The sequence below is a fragment of the Cyclopterus lumpus genome, chromosome 8 (genome assembly GCF_009769545.1).
Source record: "Cyclopterus lumpus isolate fCycLum1 chromosome 8, fCycLum1.pri, whole genome shotgun sequence".
NCBI lineage: Eukaryota > Metazoa > Chordata > Actinopteri > Perciformes > Cyclopteridae > Cyclopterus > Cyclopterus lumpus.
In genome coordinates, this window is record NC_046973.1 from 13,680,004 (window position 1) to 13,702,609 (window position 22,606).

Sequence of the window (22,606 nt, forward strand, 5' to 3'; positions counted from 1 at the left end):
TCTTTCAGAGGCAAAGTTAGTTAGTGCACATGGGCAGATATCATCTTTTTCTTTCCTTTAAGAATGCCATCAATGTCTCCATACGATGTCTCTTGGCCATGTCTTTCAATGCCTCTTGCTACAGACTTCCATAGGTACCTGACGGGGCTCCTCTGTATCTCCTCTGTACTGTTATTCAAAGAAGCCATTATGTCCCAGCACCCTGCTCATGTCAGCGCTGTCAGAGCCAAGCGCTCCCTATTTTTAAAAATGCAATAGAGATTCCATTATTTGGCACACATAAAAATATGTCCTAATGATCTATTATTAATGTTAAAGTGTATTGATTTATTCATGAAAGTCTCCTTTTGTCCCTTCCCGGGCCGTAGAGGAGGCTGCAGTAGAGGAGGCTGCAGTAGAAACGTCACAGAATTCGAAATAGAGGTCGTTCTATTTCCCGCCGTCCCTGACTGTGTTCCTCCAATCTGTGGCAGGTCGCTGTTTGTGATTCTGGTGTTCAGCACCAAAGGACAGAGGTACCTGCGGGTCGGGCTGGCTGTGCCTCTGTTCGGCTCTGTGGCCTGCCTGAGGAGGATGGTGGCTGACGAGGGGAAACTTTCCCCAGACCAGGTAACATAAAGCAGGGTGAAATACTCAGCATGGACCCGGGTTCCCCTTTGATATAACGGAGCAGCACATGAGTGTGATTATAGTGATTATTCTTACCTTTCCTTGCATGCCATTGGTGGAGTCGTTCTCTAACTCCCTCGGCTGATAGACATTAGAGGGAATAATAGTGCAGGGGATGGTGATCCATCAAGTGGAATTAAAGGTCACTCCCACAGCATTATGCAATGTATGAGACTTTGGAACGATTGTGTGTATTTGTTTGTCTCCAGGTGATCCTGACGGAGGTGTACTCTACAGGCTTCCAGCGCTCCTTCTTTGATGAGGAGGATCTGACCAGCATAGCTGAGAATGATGTCATCTACGCCTTCCAGGCTCCGCCCCTGTACATCAGAGGAGGCTCCGCACGGATCTCAGGTATTAACAGCATGTGTGACTTTATAACGTAACATACATTGAATTAGAGTAGAGAGTAGAACTAGTTGGTGGGACTATATTCATGTTTTTCCCTAATTTAATGGGAATTTATGGACAGATCTGTAAGCAAACAAACCTATTGTATTAATTTTCTTTGCTTAATGAAAGCATCAGGGAATGCACCTTACTGCAGGGGGCCTTGGAGAGCACATTAAGAATGATACAACTTCCTACAGAGCACTGCGAATTACATCTTTCCCTGTGCACATCAGATTTATGTCTTCATTTCTTCTATTTTTCAGCTGCTGATGTAAAATGTGTGCTCAGAGGTGCCTCAGTGCGTACTATCCCCTTGTTTCTTGTAAACAAACTGGTTCTGCTCCTGTGAGTATAGTCCAGCACTGTGTCAACGCTGCTGTAGTACCTGAAAAATATGACTTTTAGTGCTTTAATTATGTTGCTGAATGACTGCACAGAGCTCCTCCTCCAGACAGTCTGGCTGGTCCGCATGCTGGCACAGACTGAATCCCCCTGGGTTGTCACTTGCTCTGCAGGGGTTGATATGGAGACTCGACACTTTTCTGTGCAATGCAGATGGAAACAATATAGAATTAATCTCCCCTCTGGCATGAACTCAGGTGAATCTCGGGCATAAACTAATATTGATAAACTTATTTTAATTCATGTTGGTCATCACACTTATTCTTTTATTCATACATTTGTGCTGCAGTATTTCCTCCTCGTAGTATTCCGCATTTCTCTCTCCATCGCTCACTCACGGAAGACAGACAGACTTTAAAGACCCAAAGCCACAACAACAGCACCTCTTCATTCTTAAACACGGTATTTCCAATGATCTGACCACTTTTCGCTGCCCAACTTTGGGCAATGCACGCTTTGATGGTGCGACGAGCAGCTCTTTTCCGACTGGAAACAACATTTGGTGTAGCTGGGTTATTGTCTTATACAGGAGGGACCAGAAAACAGGTTGTGATGGTGACAAACAAAAGAGGAGATTGGACGGGTTGGAGTGTTTCTTTTAATCAGAACCTGATGTCACTCATAAATTGTAAAAGCAGTTGCTGATGAAACTTTTGAAAGCAATATCCACTAAACAACTAAAACATTGCACCACTTCATATGACCTCCATTATTTGTTATCCTTATGTAACTCAAGTCATGCGATATCAAAAATCAGCTTATCTTGAAATTTGATCAAAGAGAACTTTTTACTTTCCCAATTGATAAATATCCCATCAGCCTCGGTTAGATTATTTATGTACAAAAATTAAATATTAAGTAACTTAAATCCTTTTAATCTTAAATACAGAGCACAAGTATTTTCTGCCTCGGTGTTGGTGTTTAATCAAAGCTATAAAATCAAAACTCATTTGCGTAAACGGCAGTCAAATATCACATTATCTTATAAAATACACCGTCATTACATTTTTTTCTATCCAGTCATAACACTTATCTGTAATGCTTTCAGGCTGTCTGGCGCCATTAACAATGAGATCTTTGCCCCTTCTACAATTACCAAATCTAAAAGGTTTTGATCCCTGAAAGACCCTTAATCAATTACCCATTAATACTTAAATAAAGTACAACATCTGAGTCTTGTGGGTAAGGTATGAGACAGAATAACAAACTCTCATTAAGGCTAAGCATGGTAATCTACGCATGTTTATGTGCATTGCTGATGTTAAGGAAAGCGTATGAATGTGGATTATGCTCTTCGGTCTTAGATGAAGCCACAAGTGAGGCTTCTGTAGGGAGCATCTTCCTGATTGCTCGGCAAATGCAGATTCAATGCGTCTCTTGGACAATTAAAGCAAAAGGTGACGCGCTGTGAAATCTTAGGGGAACCCCTGTTTTATTCAAGACAATCTTCAACACACGCATTTGCGGTCAGTTTCCTTGTTACCTTGGTAGAGGCAGCGTGATGCGCTCAGTAAAGAGCTGTTTGAATCATGCCAAAGGCAGACTAATGATGACGTGACCTTCCCGGTCCTGACTCCTTGTCCACCCTGCTGTACTCTTTAAAGTAATCTCTTACATCATCATCTCACCACAGCATGTATGACCTCTCTTCTGCACTAAAGTCAGACATGTTGGTCCTATAATATCATGTTGGGTCACAGACATATTGACCGGACATTGTTGCTCCAACCACCTGGCGCCGGAGCATTTAAGAGACTTTCAGGTGTTTGGGTAATGACACATAATTGTCTATGCCTGTCTATAACTTGTTGTTGGAGCGCTCTAGCCTGTTGTGTCACAAGATTGCCTTACAAGGGTTTGTATTTGTCATTGTATGACAGGGTTGCACAACAACATTTAGATTGTAGTCCCAATTTGCTACATAGAAAAGAAAACAGGGCACAACAAAAACAACTATATTATATATGGTGGGTGGAGCATGAGTTGGGGAGTCTCACAGCCAGAAGAAAGAAGCTGTTTGTAAGTCTGGTGGTTCGGCAGCTGATTGTTCTGTATCTCTTTCCAGACGGCAGCAGGGTGAACGAGCTGTGGCAGTGATGATGGGTTAAGTCTTTTAATATCCCCTTTAGCTCTTCACAGGCTCCTCTTCTCACCAATATCACTGATGCCATGGGTACTGATGATGTTCGGGGAGGTTTTAATCACCTGTTGTAGAGCCTTCCTGTCCTGTGCCGTACATATCCCATTAGCGGTGCAACGGATCATGAAACTCGAGGTTCAGATCGTGTCACAGATCAGAGTCACGGATCGGATCAGCACTAAAGGTAAAAAAGGGAGCAAATATAACTTTAAGAGATCCTTGATCGCATTTTTTTGCCACCGATACTAATTGCTGCTCATTGATGATATGGTTGTTTACTTATAGCTGGTCTACAAGGCTCCAGACACCGTTCCAAAAATCATTTTAACCACCCTGAGGTCTGTAATCCATAACCAATTCTAATTGTTATCTTTTTACTTTACTTTTTTTCTCTCATAAAAACCCACAATTCAAATGTATTTTTATGGATTAAAATAAATCTTGTCATGAGTAGTTTTAATGATGTCTTATAAGCTGCTTATAGCTTAGTGTAAACAGGTCATAGTTCATCTCTGACATCTTGCTGTGAAAATATCTCCCTCTGGATTAATTCAAGTTTCTCAACAAAACAACTTTTTCTGAGATTACATGTCAACACTTCATGATGACATTATAATTTACCTTCGCCCAATCCGCATGCGTGCCGAACCGCGAGGGGTGATCCATACAGATGAACCGTGGTCCGTCACACTACATCCCATGCCAGTTTGTAATGATTGCAGTCGGGATGCTTTCTATTGCACCACCATAAAGTTGACAAGATCATGGCTTGGGACATTTGCCTTCTTAAGTTTCCTTAAGAAATACAACTGTTTATGAGATTCCTTCACCAGGATTGAGATGCGTGAGGACCATGTCAGGTTGTTTGTCATCCCAGGAACTTAAAGCTGCTATCTTGCTCCCCCTCAGCTCCATGGATGTAGACACGGAAATCAACAATCTGCTCCGTGGTTTTAATGACTGACCACTCTGAAAGGTTGTTGATTTCCTCTCTATATGAAGTCTCATTGTTGTTTGTCATCCGGCCGATGACAAACAGTGTCTGCAAACTACTGAGTTCTCTTCATGATTGTGTTCGCTGTCGTGGGTGTACAGGGCTAACCGAAGGGGGCCGAGCACACAGCCCTGGGGGGCTCCGGTGTTCAACACTAGAGTGGAGGAGGTTTGGCAGCCAATCCAAATGGCCTGGGGTCTGTTTTTTAGTATATTAGCAATTGTACAGTGAGGTACTCAAGCCCAGAGTATTAAATTTACCAGCATCAAGTTCATTGGGGAGATTGTGATGAAGGCTGACCTGAAATCAACAACCAACATTCTGATATAGATGTTATTTTCCAAAGGAATGAGGGCTGAGTGGAGAGCAGCGGAGACGATATCCTCTGTGGACCGGTTTGCTCTGTATGCAAACCGGTGAGGGTCCAGGTTGGTGGGGATGTTGTTTTGGATGTGCTGTATAACCAACTTAGATAGATGATGGATAGATGTATCCTTTATTCATCCCCAGGGGGAAATTTGGTGCTTCTCAAAGCACTTCATCAAAATGGGGCTGAGTGCCACATTCAACTGATTCAGACTGGACACTGCAGACTGTGTAGGTACAGGGACGATGGTTTTGAAGCAGGTGGAAAAACCTCTCCTGTGACAGTGATGTGTTGAAAATGTCTGCGATGATATCAGTTAGCTGACCGGTCCTCTGGAAGAGGGGCACACTTGACAGCTGACTTTTTGTTGAGGAGAGATCAAAGTGAGCACAAAAGGTCTCATCTGGCGACGTGGCCTCACACATGATGGGGGTGCTCCTGCTTTTATGTAGCCTGTGAAGTTTTGGATCGCCTGCCACATATCTTTAGTGTTGTTGGTGTTGAGGTCTCTCACCAGTCTCTCGTGATGCCTCCTCTTTGCCTCCTTGATGCCAGCTTTCAGTCTTGCTCTGGCGATGCTGTATGCTTCATCTGTCAACACTTTAACGCTTGGTTTTCTGATGGTTCAGACCGTTTAATTAGCTTGGCGTATGGAGGCAGAAGGTACAGGGGAATATGATCTGATTGCCCAAAGTGGTGTGCGGTGGAGGGCTTTGAAGCTGAAGCTGCCTTGAATATTTGTGTAAACATGGTCCAGTGTATTATTTCCTCTTGTGGAGATGTGGACATGCTTGTGGAATGTATGGTCTCAGGTCTCAGGTTGAGCTCTGTAGATGAATTCAACAGATAAAACCGTGAAAGACGCAGACAAAAAAAGAGAGGCCACTATTGTTATTGCTCCTATGTAAAAATTAATCTTACAAGGTTAAAACCAAGAACAAAACAGTACATTTTCATAAACTGACACTTATGCAGAGAACAATCCTACAGGGCTGGCTAGCAGCACTGAAGAGAAAAAAGAAAATGAAACACCAAAAGCACTACTTTATTCTGAACCTCATGTAATTGCATTTGTTGACAAGTAACGTGCCAATAGCTTCAGCTAGCTAGCTATCGGTGCAACATTAGCATACCAAAACCTACCATCCCAAAATAAAACTTTATTGGCCAAATGTTACCTTTTGCTCTCATGTTTTATGTTTAAGATCTGATAGTCTCCGAGACCAGCTTTCAAAAATGCTACCAAGTGGATGTGGAAGGTTCTCTTTAAGAAGCCAACTGATGAATGTAGTAACTCTAGTGAAATACTTGGCATTGGAAGCAACCTTTGGTTACTGTAACGAGGGAGCTAGCTAGCCGACATGCATGTGATTGCAACCTACGTGAGAGAAGACAAACACACTGTTTAATCCATTCATCACACATTTTTAAAATAAATCCAGCCAACCTGCTACGTACTGTACGTTCCGACCGCAGAAAGAAACGCGACTATTAAGTCATTTACTTTGGAGCACAAATTTAACAAAAATCACACACAACAGTGGTTATTAAGTCACATGAACTCATCTTTCCTTTGGCAATGGATCATCATGAGTCACATTCAGCAGATGATGTAGTATGTTCTATTAAAAGTATTTAAAACATAATCGCATTTAGACAATCAAAATAAGCAGTGAGTCATAACATGTGCATGTATTTGTCTAAATACACACACCTATGTTCTGTTCAGAGACCTTGAGTGTGGCTGAGCAGGCAACTAATGGGATGTGTGTGTGTGGGGGGGGGGCTTCTGTAGCTGTGGGTAGAGTCAATCCCTTTAGGGGCAGAGGTGTTTAATTATGGGCTTTCACATAGTCTGGCTGTGTTTAGTCTGGCTCTTCCGGTGTGTCTGCTTGACAATGAAAAAGGCTGAGAGTGCAGCTAACCGATGAGTTCACAGGCTTCCTGCAGTTGCTTAGAATTAGTTGGAGGCTTTTTTATAATAAGAGTGATGAGAATCAACAGGTGTTTATAGGCCAAACGGGGAACTTTTGGTGTGGAAGTGCCGTTTCCAGTATAGCTCCATGGGAATTGTAATTTTTTTTAAAGACATCTACGGAAACACACATTTCATACTCCCACCATTATTAATCCTGTGAACCAGGTAAGAAAAAAATATCGCATTGACAGGAGCCTTGACAAAATGTGTAGAAACAGTCGCGTTTTTGACAGTGAGTCATAACAAGTGATTTAATAAGCAATGGGGGGGGGGGGAGGTAGGTACAATAATAACAACATATTTATGTTATTTTCCCTTAAAAAGTGACCTGTTTTAACATGCACGTGATGAAGGAATTACTACATGAAAGTACCAAAGACGCTTTTGATAATAAAAAGTATTGATATCTGCGACTCTGGCCCTAAATTACTTGGTTTCAGATCGCCACCAACTTCTGCTTATCATGTTTATGTCATGTTATTCATCCGCTGGTGAGGGGGGGGGGGGGGGGGGGGGGGGGTTCCCCAGCCTCCCTGTATAAATCTAAGCGGGAGAGGCCAGTAGGTGACCTCTGCATTGTACTGCTGTTTCATGAACATGTTTCGCTGGCCATTTAAAAGGAGATTTTACCCCATAAATCATCCCCACAGCTGTCAGAGGTCGCTGCTCATGTAAATTGCCGCACGTTATTTCAGCAAGTTTTACCACTTGGTTGATGAGAGCGACATTGATGAATGGAAAGCTGTGCATAGTTATCATTACTCTCATTCTCGGGGTCAGGATACGTTTACATGTAGACTCTGATTAGTCTGTAATAGGTCCTGCCCCTCATATGGTGCTTAACGTCCTCACACCTCAGTTAAATCTGTAAGACGCTCGCTACTTTGCAAGGATCTCTGCAACAGGATGTTCAGCATTGGCATTTGCTTTGTCCGTGATGAATCAGGCGTCAGGTGTAAACAGTGGCGTTTAATGAAACATTTTGTCGAAGCCACAGCCACCGTCACCGTGCTCCATCAATAACCTTCTCGTCTGTGTCTTCAAGTCTAATTTACCGCGTGATTTATCACCGTGAACTTCTGAGAGCAGGGGGCAGCTCTGCTGACGTCATATTTGACGAGAATCTTATGATCTCTGCTTTTTTTCCCCACTCAGTCAGTCACACTCCTCTGTGTTGATAGAGAGACGGGGGACGAGGGAGAAGTGGTGCTGCTTGGCACCCCACAAGGACGCGATGTGGAGCAGAAGCTGCATCAGATAATACCTCCTGCTGAGAGTGCAGGCAGCCATTGGTCCATCTGTTCTCCCCGCTGAATCACTCTTCCCCAAATAGAAAGCTGCTGCCTTGCTACTTTATACATATCAATTCTCCTCCTCACTCCTTGTTAGAGGTGTTTTCAGCACAGGAAATCAGTTTGTCTTCCTCTCAAGGAGAAAATGTGAAATATCGTGTACGTCGTCACAATGTCAGCCATCAGTGTGACATCTTTGAAGGTAACCTGGACCAAAACATTGTGAAATGGATGTGTGATGGATGAAGTATCAGCAGGATTTATCAAGAAACTAAGATTGTATCTATGGTAAAGATATGAGAAAAAAAACGTTCTATCTCCTGGTTCTCTTCAGTCCTCTTTCTATGACTCATCTTAGCATCTCTTTCCAGTTTGTTCTCACACCTCCTCTCTGACTTTGTGCCGTGTTCCTCCTCCTCCTCCTCCTCCTCCTCTGCCAGGCTACCATCACAGCCTCCCCTCATCTCCATACTCCACTGGTCCCGAAGGTCAGAGGTTACCTTCATCTGGGACGTTGTCATCGGAGTTCCTCAACCAAGGCGTCTCTGTAAAGATTCTGCTGTTGGTGTGCAATGCTGCGGGGGCCGGCCAACAGGCTGTGAGGTAATTATATCAAGTGACCTTTTGCAATGCCCCACTCTCCTAGCTTAGCAACCGTAACTACACAAGGCAGGCCCATCAAGCTTTGAGCTACTTCTCATGTTGAAGTGATGTGCTCAAGGCTCTAATAGATTCTCTAGAGTTTGGAGGGTGTTTGGACAAAAACAAAACAGCAAAAATTGCAAGGAAAAGATTAAACCGTGTGTTTATTTGCTACAACGGAAACTGCAAACCAGATTACCACCTGCAGAAGTAGCCAAGCATTATTTGAGAAGCCAAAAGGAGAGTCAATGGCTAACTAGATTAACTAACTAGTTGTGTTGGGTTACAGATAGCCCTGTCAGAAATCCCTGACCACACAACCACCACCCACATAAGGCTCTTACCCTGATTACTCACATTATGACGGATGTGAATGATGGTTGAGGGCACTTTGGGCTTTTATTAGTTATTTGCACTAGAACAGTTTTCATTAATCTCAACAACTAAATGTTTCAAAAACAAACTTTTTTAATTATTGCACATTTCATTTACAATAATAACAACATATTTATGTTATTTCCCCTTAAAAAGTGATGAAGGAATTGTAGACAACTACATGAAAAGTACCAAAGACGCTTTTGATAATAAAAAGTATTGATATCTGCGACTCTGGCCCTAAATTACTTGGTTTCAGATCTCCACCAACTTCTGCCTATCATGTTTATGTCATGTTATTCATCCGCTGGCGAGGATGCACCAGGATATGCAGCTTAGCTTTTAGCCCAAGTATTTTAGCATTATATCGCATATCCAGCCACGGACATGTTTAGGATTTACATGATTCTCGTTTTAAACTCAACAAAAGACTGTTTTCAACCAACCAGGCATCAGCTTACACTACCGAGCTACAGCCGATAACATCTGCAGTTGTCGGCTAAAAATGAGACCCCCACCCCCACCCCCCCACCCCCCTCCTCCGCTTTCGTTTACCTCCATGTGAAACCGGACACCCGTTGTTTCAAAGACGACTGCCTCCGCGATCACCGTTTACTCACACGGGCGAGGCGGAGCAGCTGTAACTTCAACAAAACGTCTGTTCTGACTTTTCTAAATTTGTTGGTTTCACCGCCAACAGTCTATCTGGTCAAGGTCACAGAGACTTACAGAGAGGACTCGCAGCTCTCTGTGAGATGAGTTTGAGACCAAACGACTGACATCTGGCACTAAACAGAGATCAGACATCCGTCTCCCTGACCAGCGGGATCAATACGGGTGAGCTCGCCAACGCGGCTGTGGGAAAGTCCAATCTCATCCATGTCTCACTTTCTCCTTCAAACGCCTCACCTCGTTGATCAAACCCCCCCACCCCCACCCCACCCCACCTATCCTGCTCTCATCAGGTGGCAGCTGGAGGACTTGTGTGTGCCAAGAAAATGACATTGGAGTCCCTTTCTCGTCTCTCGCTCTGCTTTTCTGTAGAATAGCATCACAGGTACATTCCTGAAAGTCAGCTGAGTGTGAAATCTCTTAGTTGTTGTTGATTTGTCGAAACTGTGAAACCAACAGATCGGATTCAAGTTTTTGCATTACAGTTCAGGAAAATTAACAATTAGATTTCTCAACATTTTACTTGTTAAATCTTGCTCTTTGGACGCAGTGCGAAAGATGAATATAGATCACTGCATGTAGATGATCGATTTAACTGCATGATGAAATTCAATAAGAATAAATGTAGACTTCTGTGTACATCTTTATGTTTGGGAAGGTGATACTTTTGCTATGAGTAGGAGGAGCTAGAGTTGCTCACACAATGTACTTTGAATTCAACACCCTAAATCCATTTGCCACAACCCTACAGCAAGAGAGTGGATTGTTTTGTACTTTTAAGTTGTTTCGGATGTGTATATCTCATCGCGTGTCGTGGTCGCTGCAGCTGCGACTCCTCAGCCACCGCAGAATGTTAATGCTTCCCATCCTGAACAGTAATCCGACTCAGTGGTATCCATCTAATGGGAAAACTGCACGAGTGAGAATGTGTTTGATTTAGACACTTCTGTTCAAATGTTTGTAAGAAGCTAAAAAAAAACTACATGGAATAATTAAAAAGAATGAAATGGTGCCTGTACAGATGCAACAAAGCTTCATTCACTGTGCGTGTGCATTTGTGTGTCTTTGTTGTTCTCTTTATGCACATGCAAGCTCACATGGTCTCATACTAATAAATCTCAAGCATACAATGGAGGGCTGCTCTCAATTAAATGGGTATTATGGTGAATGTGTCATGTGATCTATCCTTTCAGAGGGATGCTTCTCCCTCTCATCATCTATTTTCACCCCTTATTATCTGTCTCCGTCCTGCCATAGATATGCCGTAATGAGAATTCTGCTCATGTGTCGATAAAGTTAATGCATTATTATTTACGTTACAATAGGAGGAGGGGACGTGCGAGTCGGCCGGGGCTAATGTGGAGCGGTTGAGCAGCGGCGTAGTGTGTAATCTTTTTTTTCCCATTCCTTGTTCAAGGTTTGGACCTCCGTTCCTGATGAGGGAGGACCGATCCATCTCCTGGGACCAGCTGCAGCAGAGCATCCTCAGCAAGCTTTATTACCTGATGATCAATGGGGCTCAGGCGCAGGTATACTATGCACAGCTGATGTGACAGTTGATCCACGTGAGGAAACTCAGCTTTAGGGGGATGTAACAAAACACTGGTGGGCGTTCGCTGACTCACATTCAGACTCCCGCAAACTGACATGAAGCACATCTCAAAGGATCTGCAGGTGGATGCAATGGCATACAGACAGTTGGCTTTAGATCGTTTTCAACCCAGACATCGACTGGGAATTATGCAACTGCAAGCTAGAGCGGTGGATTTAATGTTCGTTCTATTTAGTATTTCATGCATCTCAACCAGGAAACCCCTGGACTAAAGTTGCAGTGCAGACTGTGTAATAAGTCAATAGAAATTGTTTCATGGTACGTCGCGTGGTCAGGCTTGTTTTGAGCACCTGCTGGATGCAGAGACGGGGACACGGGGACGTCCCTCCTGCCGTGCCGGCCGGCACACCTGTTCTGAGACGGGGTTTATTGGCTCGGGACGGAGCAAAGCACGCCCACACAATGGCCCTGTGTGGTGCAGGTGGGAGAGCTTAAAGCGCCAGCTGGAGGCAGAAAGGAATTGGTTTCCTCTTGCTGCACCCGCTGGCACTCCAGACCAGTCAGGTTAACTGGTTTGAGACGAGCACTCACTGACACAGTCAAAGAAAGACAGAGACACACTTACGGCTGTTCACTGCTGTCATTCCTGTTAGTGTGTTAATAAATTAGTGGATTTCTTCAAACACTAAATTAGCAATACAGGAGACACAGTGGCTGTCATTTTTATTTCCAATAATATATTCAGTTCCCTGGACCGCAGCGAGTATATTGGCTTCTTTATACTGAACCAACTAATGCCAGTAATGACAGAAATGTATTATTACTACTATGCAAATGAAAATGCAGTTATTACATTGGGATGCTGGAACATCTTAGTGAAGCCTAAAGTTAACATTAGCATATATATTGCTGAGACTTGACAAGTTCAGTAGGTGAGTCGCTCGCCTTGTTTACTTGCCACCGCCGGTGTGACTACTGTAAGACTCGTGTCCTACTGATAGAAATGCAAACGGCACAGCTTGCTGCAATGCACCCCTGCTGTACAGTGTGTCGCTCTCAAATCAATTATTTACTTCACTTAAGCCAAAGGGTCCATTTTCTCGCTGGTTTCTGCTCACTCATGTCGCCAAACAGATTTCCAATCAGCCGCTGCTGCCAGCTGACACACAGCTGCAGTAAAGAGCCACGCGGAGCATGTGGGTCGTGCACGGAAACAGTTGACCGGCCTGCTGCCTATTACTCAGTGCTCTTTGAGAAGTGCCAGCAGAGAGGGGAAGAGAAGAGTCAGGTGCAACGTCTTCAGTGGCTCTGTTGGAGATTTGCTGTCTCCTTTGTGTCCCATGCTATCAGCCACTGATTCAAACCAGGCTCGTTCAGGATGATAGGTTTGCTGGAGCAGATGTTTGCTCTCAGTCTTTCATCTCTACAGAATCTGTAGTTTGAATTACACACACAAGTGGATGTTTCCGCTACTGTCTAATTTTAGCTTCAGCAAAGATGCAATTAAAAAACAAAAGAGCATGGCCTTCTCTGGCACTTTTTTCCTGCGACTGACATTTTAGCAGTGGCTGCATTGATGCTCACTAAAGCATTATAGCAGTATAACTCGGTCACGGAGTAAAATGTAACGACTTAACGCCAGATGAGTGACAGCTTTGTGAGTGGTCGGAAGACTAGAAAAGCGCCGTACAGGGCTACTTACCCACCGCTCCGGAGGAGGACAATCTACTAGCTCGCTAGCCAGTGTTGCTGTGTTCACTCTAATATTTACAGCCTGCAACGACACCTTCATGGCCACGGTGAAGTTGTCCCCATTACAACTAACAACCTATTACAGACTTTTTTTTCGTAGTAGTCAAATCACATTGGGCATGTCTGTTCTACTCCTATTCTGTTACTATGTTGGCAAATGGTGCAAAGCCCCATTCGTTACTTAAACTAACAATGGTAAATCCCTCTATGTACACACACACACACACACACACACACACACACAAAGAACAGATTATAACACTGTTCTTTGCACATGTTGTAATTGGAGATCTTTTGCTTTGTCAGGCATAAACAATGCCACAAACATTCCTCACTGAACACCAAAAGTGATTAAAATTGGTTGAAAGCAAGACCGAGGAGTTTCTCATGGGGAAACATGAGAGACTTTTAAATCTCCGCCTGACAGGATGATGAGATGAGTTTTCACAAGTTTCCCCTTCCTCTGCTCAGCAGTCTCGCTGACAGGGGTGAAGTTGCTCTGAGCCTGGCCAGACCTCAGATGCTCGTTTGTTCATTTTCCCCCTCACCAACACGTACATTTTTTCATACACACACACACACACACACACACACACACACACATATATATATTTCAGGTTATAAAAGCAAAAATAAAAAATGCAAACTTTTCACTTCATGCTGAGAACGTTGTTCCTCTGAACATAAAGCTTTATTTTATGTCTGTGTATTTGAGATCTAGATTGAATCTGCACTTAATATTTTTTCTGAATTTAGGCAATCATCATAAATATTCATTTTTGAAAAGGGCATTCTTTTGAAAAAAAAAAGCAAATCTTTTTATTTTTTTATTTTTTAATGCTTTAAAAAAATTTCAAAACACCATTTTAATATTTTACCGTACAAATAATTTTGTCTGACCCTTAACGATTAACCATTCAAGCCCCAACCCTGATGCTTCGGACATCAAGCTTTCTCTCCTCACTCAGCATATACAGTTCTCAGATTTATGTCTTAAAAATTCTTCAGAAAGAGGTTTAATTGTGCTTCAAACTTATTGTTTAATTTTTACTAGAGATTTTCCTAGAGAAAGGCTCTCGGCATGAGGACTAAACAATGCGCTGGCTGAACGTAACATCATAGATAACGAGTTTGGAATGTGTTGCTATCGAGTGCTGCAGGAATGAGTCCCAAAATCCAGAAATGAGCATCAGCATCTTTTCCCCGCTTCCCTCGTCTCAAAGTTGATGTGTTTTTTTAACGGGGATTTGGTTAGATGCCTGAAATAAGGTCCGCGGGTAACACAAGCTTAAGAGATTTTAACTTCTGTTGGGGTCGGGGGGTATAAAATACTTAAATAAACAGCCCCCTCTTGTGAATTTGAACTTGTGTCTTTAAACAGGCGGTTGCTAACAAGTGGCTAACAAGTGGCTAAAAGAGACTGCACAACATCATCTTGCGACTAGTCTGACTTCACAGCCTCATGTGACCATGGCGTAGTTTATTTATGGCCCAAGGTTAGATTGTTACTTGTGCTGATTATCTCTGATTATCTTGCAGAACAAGACGTGTAAGTAACATACACGTTTGTTTGCCACAGAGATTATTTTGCATGCTGTTGTCTCTCTGTCGATGGAAACAGTGCGACGCTAACGTTCGGGGTTGGCCTGAGAAAATACATCTTCCCTGCAGCACCATGGGAAAAGTTTTCAGCTGAGCAGGCACTTACTGTTAACGTCATTCCTTTACTTTCTTTCAATTATATAATTGGTTGTAGAGGGTTTGACAAAGAAACCAGCATCCAAACTCCTCAATGTAAAGTATTCTTATTTGAGCCTCGGGCAAATCACTTCAACGTGTGGAGAAAGACGAAGCTTGACAGCCCATACATAAAGCTACGCTATGTGTGGAATTTGGGGAGGGGGTTAGCGCACAGACGATTCAATATTGAACGTGGAGACCGGGTGGATTTTTCTGTCGAAGCAGTTTTGCAAATACCTTTTTGAAAGGTTGTTGAAATGTATGTCTTGTGTTTTCAAAGAATTTCCCCCTGTTTTTTGTTTCGGGAGAACAACTCTATTTCTGAGAAGTTGGTAGGACTCATTGGGTGGTCTTCACCAGCCTGCCCAAGTCTGTAATAAAAAGACAACTTATTTGGGCTTTACACTTGTCATCTAGCGCTCCAGGTTTTGTTTAGTTTTTCATGCAGCAGATTGAAAATGAACACGCAGAACGGTTCTGTGGAACACCGGAGCACCACGGGGGAAGTTTGATACCCGCGGTGTCCTTCAGCGACACGGTGCTGAAATACTGAGGAGAAGATAACACGGTGTTAGTTACCCGGCTCTGCACGTGTACAACAAATGTTATTTGTTCCAACATCAAGTCGTTCTTGCCAAGTAAAGTGGTAACTACTGCAGTATGAGCTGACTGGCACAACTGGTGCTTTTAACTGTGTACTGTGTATTGCATATGTGAGGCATTCATTCTGTTGTATAACTTCCCCCTCAGGGTCATTGGTTCCAGTGGGTTCATGTGTTCAGCATGTCAATATCTTCCAGGAATGCGCTGTCCTCTCTGGTGCGCTCCTTGTCATCAGACCGATCCCGCTGCATGGAGCTTTCCTCACAGGACTCTCAGTGGGTGTTTGAGCTCAGCCAGCAGCTACAACACAAGATTTCACCGGGACAAGAGAAAATCAATTTAATTTTTTTTTTGCAAAGCGCTCCTTCGCTCCTGCAAAGCACCTCCAATCTAAAGCAGATCTCAGAGTAATATAAGCAGGCTTCAGCTGAGGACAAGAAGATATCAGGAAAATATTTGTTCTTTCTTTTTTTTTCTCCTCAACTCGGCTTTTCAGTCCAGTTGAGAGTGTTACGAGCGAGTGGTCTGATGATCTACGGGTTTATTCTCTTTTCTGTAACGTAATACTTTGAATGCAAACAGAAGGTTCACAGGGTGAGGTGTTACATGTTGATTCAAGCCGAACCGCTGTGAGCTCAAGATATCAGGTGCCGGTGTCGGCCTATATTTCATGACGGCCTACTTTGTTCCCCTCTGTCTTTTTGGTTATTGCTGTAGCCCGTTCACAGCAAACTTGGGAAGTAAAGTCAAGCCTGAGAGTAAAAATGCGTCAGCGTTTATATCTACTCAATCCCAACAAATCTGACTTTCTCGGCATGTGCCAGAGACAAATAAGTGTACTAAAGTCAAGGTTAATTGCTTAAAATAATTCTTTGTTGCAGAAAGCCAATCTTTTGAGATTGAAATCACTGCTCAACCTGAACAATGCTCGTGCCGAAACTTGAGGCAGACTCTTCTTCTGCACACACACACGTTGCATTCATAAAACCATTTGAGCCCACTTATGGTCTGAAGTCTCCAGACCGATCACAGCAAAGTCCAAACAAATGGTGCCGCTGCTCCTTTTAAAACCTTGAGTCTCTGTGTCATGAAACCCATCGTAGTTTGAGAGCATCCTCTCATGTTGTGGTGGCGGTGCTCATTTGAGATCTTACCGTAAGAGTCTGAGGCTGCACTTAGGCACAGCGGTGCTTTGAGATAAATGCTAACTCAGGCTCATAATGGCAATGTAAACATGCTGATGTAGAGCAGGTGTAATGTTTACCTTGTTCATCACCGTCGAAGTTCAGCCAGTTAGCTCGCTAACATTTGCTAATTAGCACTAAACGCAAAGCTCAGCTGAGGCTGACGGGAACGTGATTAGTTTTGCAGGATATTTGGTCATCAAAGTAATGGACTAATTAAAAATTCTACCTGAAGATGACACCAGAAAGTGAGAAGACACGGGGTTAAACTTATTCATATTCATGCTGAGGGACGTGCATGACCAGTGTTGTTTGGTGGAGTCTTCATGTGGTAGATGTCAAGTCCCGGAAGCTTGTATTGTTGTTGTTGTTGTTGTTGTTTATAGACTCGAAAGGCATACCCTGATGAGTTTACAGTGCTTTTGTTGTGCCCCTCATCTTTCAGAATACCAGAGTGCTGTTCAACATCCGTGTGGTGGGAGGATCGTCATTTTACAGCTACCTGTCTCCTCAGGACGGGCGGCCGCTCTACCACCCCGCTGTCGACAGGTGAGGCTGACGGGAAGTCATGAAACATGGAGTTGATTCTGGTGGAGGACTGAGGAGACACACACACACACACACACACACACACACACACACCGCTATTCAGACAAGTCCTGCTGTTCTGGATGTGTTAATTGTTTTTTCACCAGAGCTCACCGTACATACAGTATATCATTTTCTCTTAACTGTTATTGGATTTTATTCTGCACAGTTTTAGGGGTGTTGATTGAGGAGTAAAAATTAATAACCGTTCATGCAATAATAGGTCCTGTATCCGCTGACGCAGTACAGGCACACATTTGTGGATTTTCTACACGTGAATGAATATCCTCCATGTTCCACCAGCTGAGATGCATTCAGCACACGGTCCAGGGTGGCTGTTATCGTTGGCTGCCTGGACACTTCATTCTTCTATGAGACGAGAGCACTATTAGATTATTCTAAATGTTTTCTTATGTTGTGAAATTACTGCTCCGTGATGATCCAAATTATCAACGCTGGAATGACCCAATGTTCACACAGGCTCTTTCAAATTTATATATGACATTTATTTAATAATGCAATTTGAATCTGCTCTAATTTCATCAAGTGTTTCTTGAGAACGGCTACAAGCACAAGCCAGGCAGCGAGTTACTGGAGACATGTTGACGTAACAAATGTGACACACAAATGTGACCGTTGAAGCTGTTACGTCCAGCCCATTGTGACGACCGGCCCCGTCTACACAGATGTTCTTTTGTGCATATCAAAAACAGACTTTCTATTCCTTCTACAAATCGTTGCACACGTGTGATGGCTTTCACATGCAGGAGTGAAGCGCTGTTTCAAGGGGGCATATTGGCACGGTCTTGAAAAGACTTCCATTCATGTAGTTTCTAAGAGCACTACATTCGTTGAATGGCGCTAATGTGGCAAAAGCTTTTGAAAGAAAAATGTGCAGCACACTGTATCCTAGAAACTAATGTGATGATGGTGTTTGAACTCTAATGGTTCAGAAATATTCTCTTTCCTCAAGTCAACCCAACTCAGCACAAGAATATACCGATGCAAGTGTTTCAGTCTGCTTTGTGCACTGCTATCTGAGTTCATGTGTAACACTGTGGCCCTTATACCAAAGGGCACATTGACGTAATCTCTGACTTATTTGAACTACACTAACAAAGTGTCTTAATGGATGGTGTCTGTTAGCCATAAATCCCAATGGTTCTGTTGAACCCCCTTTACTTCACCTCTAGCTCCACCATGAGGTTGGCTGGTGTGATTTGTAGTGAAACCTCTCAGAAAACTGTTGGATGGATCTTCATGACATTTAGTACAGACATTCCTGATTTTTAATTGTAATAACTTTGATCCTCTAATTTTTAATCTAGTCCTTCTGACAAAATATCTACTAATGTCATTCAGCCTCAGCTAAGCTAACACGCTAAACTAAGATGGAGTTGAACTTGGAAAACATGATACCTGCTTGTGATTATGTTTCTCATAAACACATCACCGCGTTAAAGTGAGTGTGTTAGCATGCTGATTTTAGCGCTTAGCTCGCACCACTGCTGTGACTAATTATAGCTGACGGAGCTGCTAGCGTGGCTGTGGAGCTGTTCTCAAGTGTCACATGTAACACAGTTTAGTGGAAACAGTGTGTTAATAGGCACAACACCATTTCTCTTTGCTTCAGTTTCCTTTTTCCTTTGAGACGCTCCCCGTCAGATTTAAGTTGAGCTGTGCTTGATGTGCATTCCCTTTCAATGTCCCTTCCCAGTCAACTTTACTCTTGACCTTTTGAGATAGTAGTTTGTGCAAAGATTATCATTAATCAAGATCCACTCCATGGCTTTATCTTCAGCATTCAACCACTTCTCACAATGTGATCTGATGAAGACTGAGGTGTAATTGAGGATCCAGGAAAAAGAAGTCTACTTTCAGTTGAGAACTGTGGGAACCCTGTTTTGTTATGAGGGTTGTGACCAAAACAAAAGGATATTGTGTATCTTTAAATGTTATCTTAGTTGAGCTAAACATATACATCTACATCCCCAACACATCACACAGTTACTTTCTCCTCCTAACACAACAGTCATTCAGTGGATCCTGCTTCATTGAGCTCTGTTGTGAAACACTGACACCTTGTGGGTAAGAAGCCTCCATACACGTGCACTCAAATGTTTACAATATGGTTGCTGGTGCAGTAAATGGACTGGAAATGTATCAAAGCTTGAAAGCAGATTTCAGAAACCCTGATGGGAGTAAAAACGGGTAATTTAGCAGTAGCAGTTGATGGATTTGTGCACTGGATGACCTTTGACCTTGATGTCTTTTAGAGCCCTGAAGCTCTGCTGCTCCGGAGGACCCCCACACGTGAAGCTCATCATCGAGTGGGAGCACAGAATCAAAGACTGGTCAGTAACGCTTTATGTTACAGGCCACCATCTGTCTACTCTCGCGTCTGATCTCCACCTTGTTGTGTCCTGGGCCACACAGCCTGTTTGGTAACATCCAGGAGGAGGTGGTGAAGGACGCGGACAGCGTGAGGAATCAGCAGCAGCAGCACGTCCAGCAGTACAGCTGCACGTTGGACGAGTGCTTCCAGCTCTACACCAAAGAGGAACAGGTAGTCTGTTGTCCTTTGATACCCGACCTGACTCAGACTCCTGGATCCCGACCTGATCCCCTCTACATACCGGCATGTTACTACTGAAGGGCTACAGTAGCTACAAAACAACCCCAAAACAAGCTGTTGTATTTAACAAAATTATCCTAATGACTACATATTGTGAACTTCAGCAGCAGCTCTAAATATTGATGAGGACATTTTATTTTGGCGACTCTCAAAACCAGATGTTTGAACAGGAAAAGTGTTTTTCATTCATGCGTATAACATACATATTGGATGTTATTTTCTGACCACCAACATGTTGAGTCTGTGAACGTGAACGCTCTCCTCTCAGGCTGCGTGGGCAGCACAGGGCCGAGTGAGACTAACGGGAGGGTAACGCCACCGTGGAGCGTTGTCATGTTGAACCGTTGTCATGTCGAACCGTTGTCATGTCGAACCGTTGTCATGCCGTTGTCATGTCGAACCGTTGTCATGTCGAACCGTTGTCATGTCGAACCGTCCTTTCGCTTCAGCATTGTCTCGTCATGTGTGTTTTCTGCAGCCTTCACAGTTTCTCTTTTAATCTTTGTAGGTACTCAGAATGGGAACTTCTTTCCGATGTATAGTTTCCAGTCTTTTTGTGAATGGTTAATAACCGTGTCTCAAAAATCATTATACACAAATGTATATATAATATGTAGCATGAGTTTGAGAATCCCAGACTTTGCAAATTGTTAATAATGTCTATCATCATATTGCAATCACAATATTAGCATTCCTCTCACAACCTGTGGGACATCAGAAGGAACACTTCGGCACATTAGTGAGACATTAGTGAGACTGTGTTATTATCGTATCTATTGTCTTTTTTTTCCCCAGAAGTCACCTGCACGCGCACACACACACACACACACACACACACACACACACACCTCTGAGGCCAAGAACAAGGGTAAATGTTCAGCACTTCACTGTCTTTTATAGTTAACGGACACTTTACACATCGCTCCAACACTAATGAGACCAAAACCCTTCATTCACATCTCAGGATGAACTATTGAACCAGAGCCCAGGATGCGACGGCAGCATTAAATGTAGCACTATTGCCTTCGAAGTGTCTTTTCTTTTTTTAAATCTTTTAGCATGAACATCATCTCTTGCAGTCCACCTGGGAAATAATATGTTAGCTTCCCTGATCCAGACATCCAGCGTTCACTGATCGCATGGCTGGTTCATCAAACCATTCCTCTCAGAGGAATGGAGAGGAAGGTGGAAGGAGAAGAGAAACCAGTCTGTGAGAGATGATGGTAACTCCCCTGACCATTACAAAACACTTTGGAGTCTCTGGATGTCGTTGGGTGACGAGATGTAGCAAGTGCAGACAGATTTTCCTGCTTTCACAATAGTATGTAAACGTATAAGTTAATACACAGTGCTTTGGTGGGGGCGGAGTTTCAGTAAGAAGACGGTACATTCGTTTTCAAGGTTGTTGTCGTTCGTGTCAAAAGCGATGGGAAGGTTATCACGGTTATATCCATATTGAGGTATGTCCTTTTTGAAGCCGATATCAATGGATGGCCTCTTTGAATAATATTGCAGAGTATTCAAGATGGTAACCAGCGGCGAGACCTGAAAAGAGATTGAAAAGTAGGAGCCATGGCAACAGCTTTAACATTAAATCTAATTACTTTATACAGTAATGACTCATAACAGACACAATCTATGTTTAATCTATATTATATAATGTACACAAACCCAACATTCCCCAACACGAATTTACAAGAATATGATTACATGGAATATGAATAACTGATTGTGATTTCTCTGGAAGAGTTGGAGTAGAAGAGAGGTTTTTGAGTCTCTGTCAGGTCTCCATCCGGCAAAGAGCGTTCTGTTGACTGCACCCTTCTTCCCTCTCTCCTCTCCCCTCTCCTCTCTCTCCTCTTTCCTCTCCTCTCTCCTCTACCCTCTCCCCTCTCTCCTCTTCTCCTCTCCCCTCTCCTCTCTCCTCTCTCCTCTCTCCTCTCTCCTCTCCCCCACCAGCTGGCCCCGGATGATGCCTGGAAGTGCCCCCACTGTAAGCAGCTGCAGCAGGGCATGGTGAAGATGAGCCTGTGGACGCTCCCGGACATCCTTATCCTCCACCTGAAGCGCTTCCGGCAGGTGGGGGAGCGGAGGAACAAGCTCACCACGTTCGTGCATTTCCCCCTGGCGGGCCTAGACATGACGCCGCACATGGTGAGCCGCAGCCACGCCACCCACCAGCCCCCTCTCCAGCCAGGCTGGACGCAGCCCCGGCGGCCTGACCTGGCTCCCCTCGACTTCCTGTACGACCTGTATGCCGTATGCAACCACCACGGAGGAATGCACGGCGGACATTACACAGGTCTGGATAACCTGCAGTCGTAGTAATGGTTTTATTTGCGTGGCACCTTTTTATAAACGGGTCAAAGTTCTTTTTTACTTGCACAGGGAATAAAAAGTAAATAAAGACCAAAACGTAAAGGATAAAATCTGATGACAACAGATCGAAAAGAAAACATGTCATAATCCTGGCAGCAGCTTTTTCTAACCGCTGTAGTTGGAAGTGTTTTTGGCAATAGGCTTGGAATGACTTTACCCTGCTTAAATGTCTGTTCTCCTGCACCACGTTGGTTTAGTTAGAGTTTAAAAATGCAGCTCGGGGTCAACAAGAACACCCAAACCACAGGC

General features: G+C 43.5%; 1 protein-coding gene across 1 annotated transcript in view; it reads left to right on the top strand.

Annotated features, from left to right (window-relative positions):
* Positions 1-22,606, top strand: part of usp43b (ubiquitin specific peptidase 43b) — a 53,861-nt gene that overhangs the window by 27,353 nt on the left and 3,902 nt on the right. The window contains exons 5-12 of the mRNA XM_034539710.1: positions 474-609; positions 879-1,023; positions 8,676-8,838; positions 11,342-11,453; positions 17,201-17,304; positions 19,620-19,697; positions 19,780-19,909; positions 21,938-22,280. Of these exons, the coding sequence (XP_034395601.1) occupies positions 474-609; positions 879-1,023; positions 8,676-8,838; positions 11,342-11,453; positions 17,201-17,304; positions 19,620-19,697; positions 19,780-19,909; positions 21,938-22,280 (1,211 nt within the window). The remainder of the gene's footprint in view (positions 1-473; positions 610-878; positions 1,024-8,675; positions 8,839-11,341; positions 11,454-17,200; positions 17,305-19,619; positions 19,698-19,779; positions 19,910-21,937; positions 22,281-22,606) is intronic.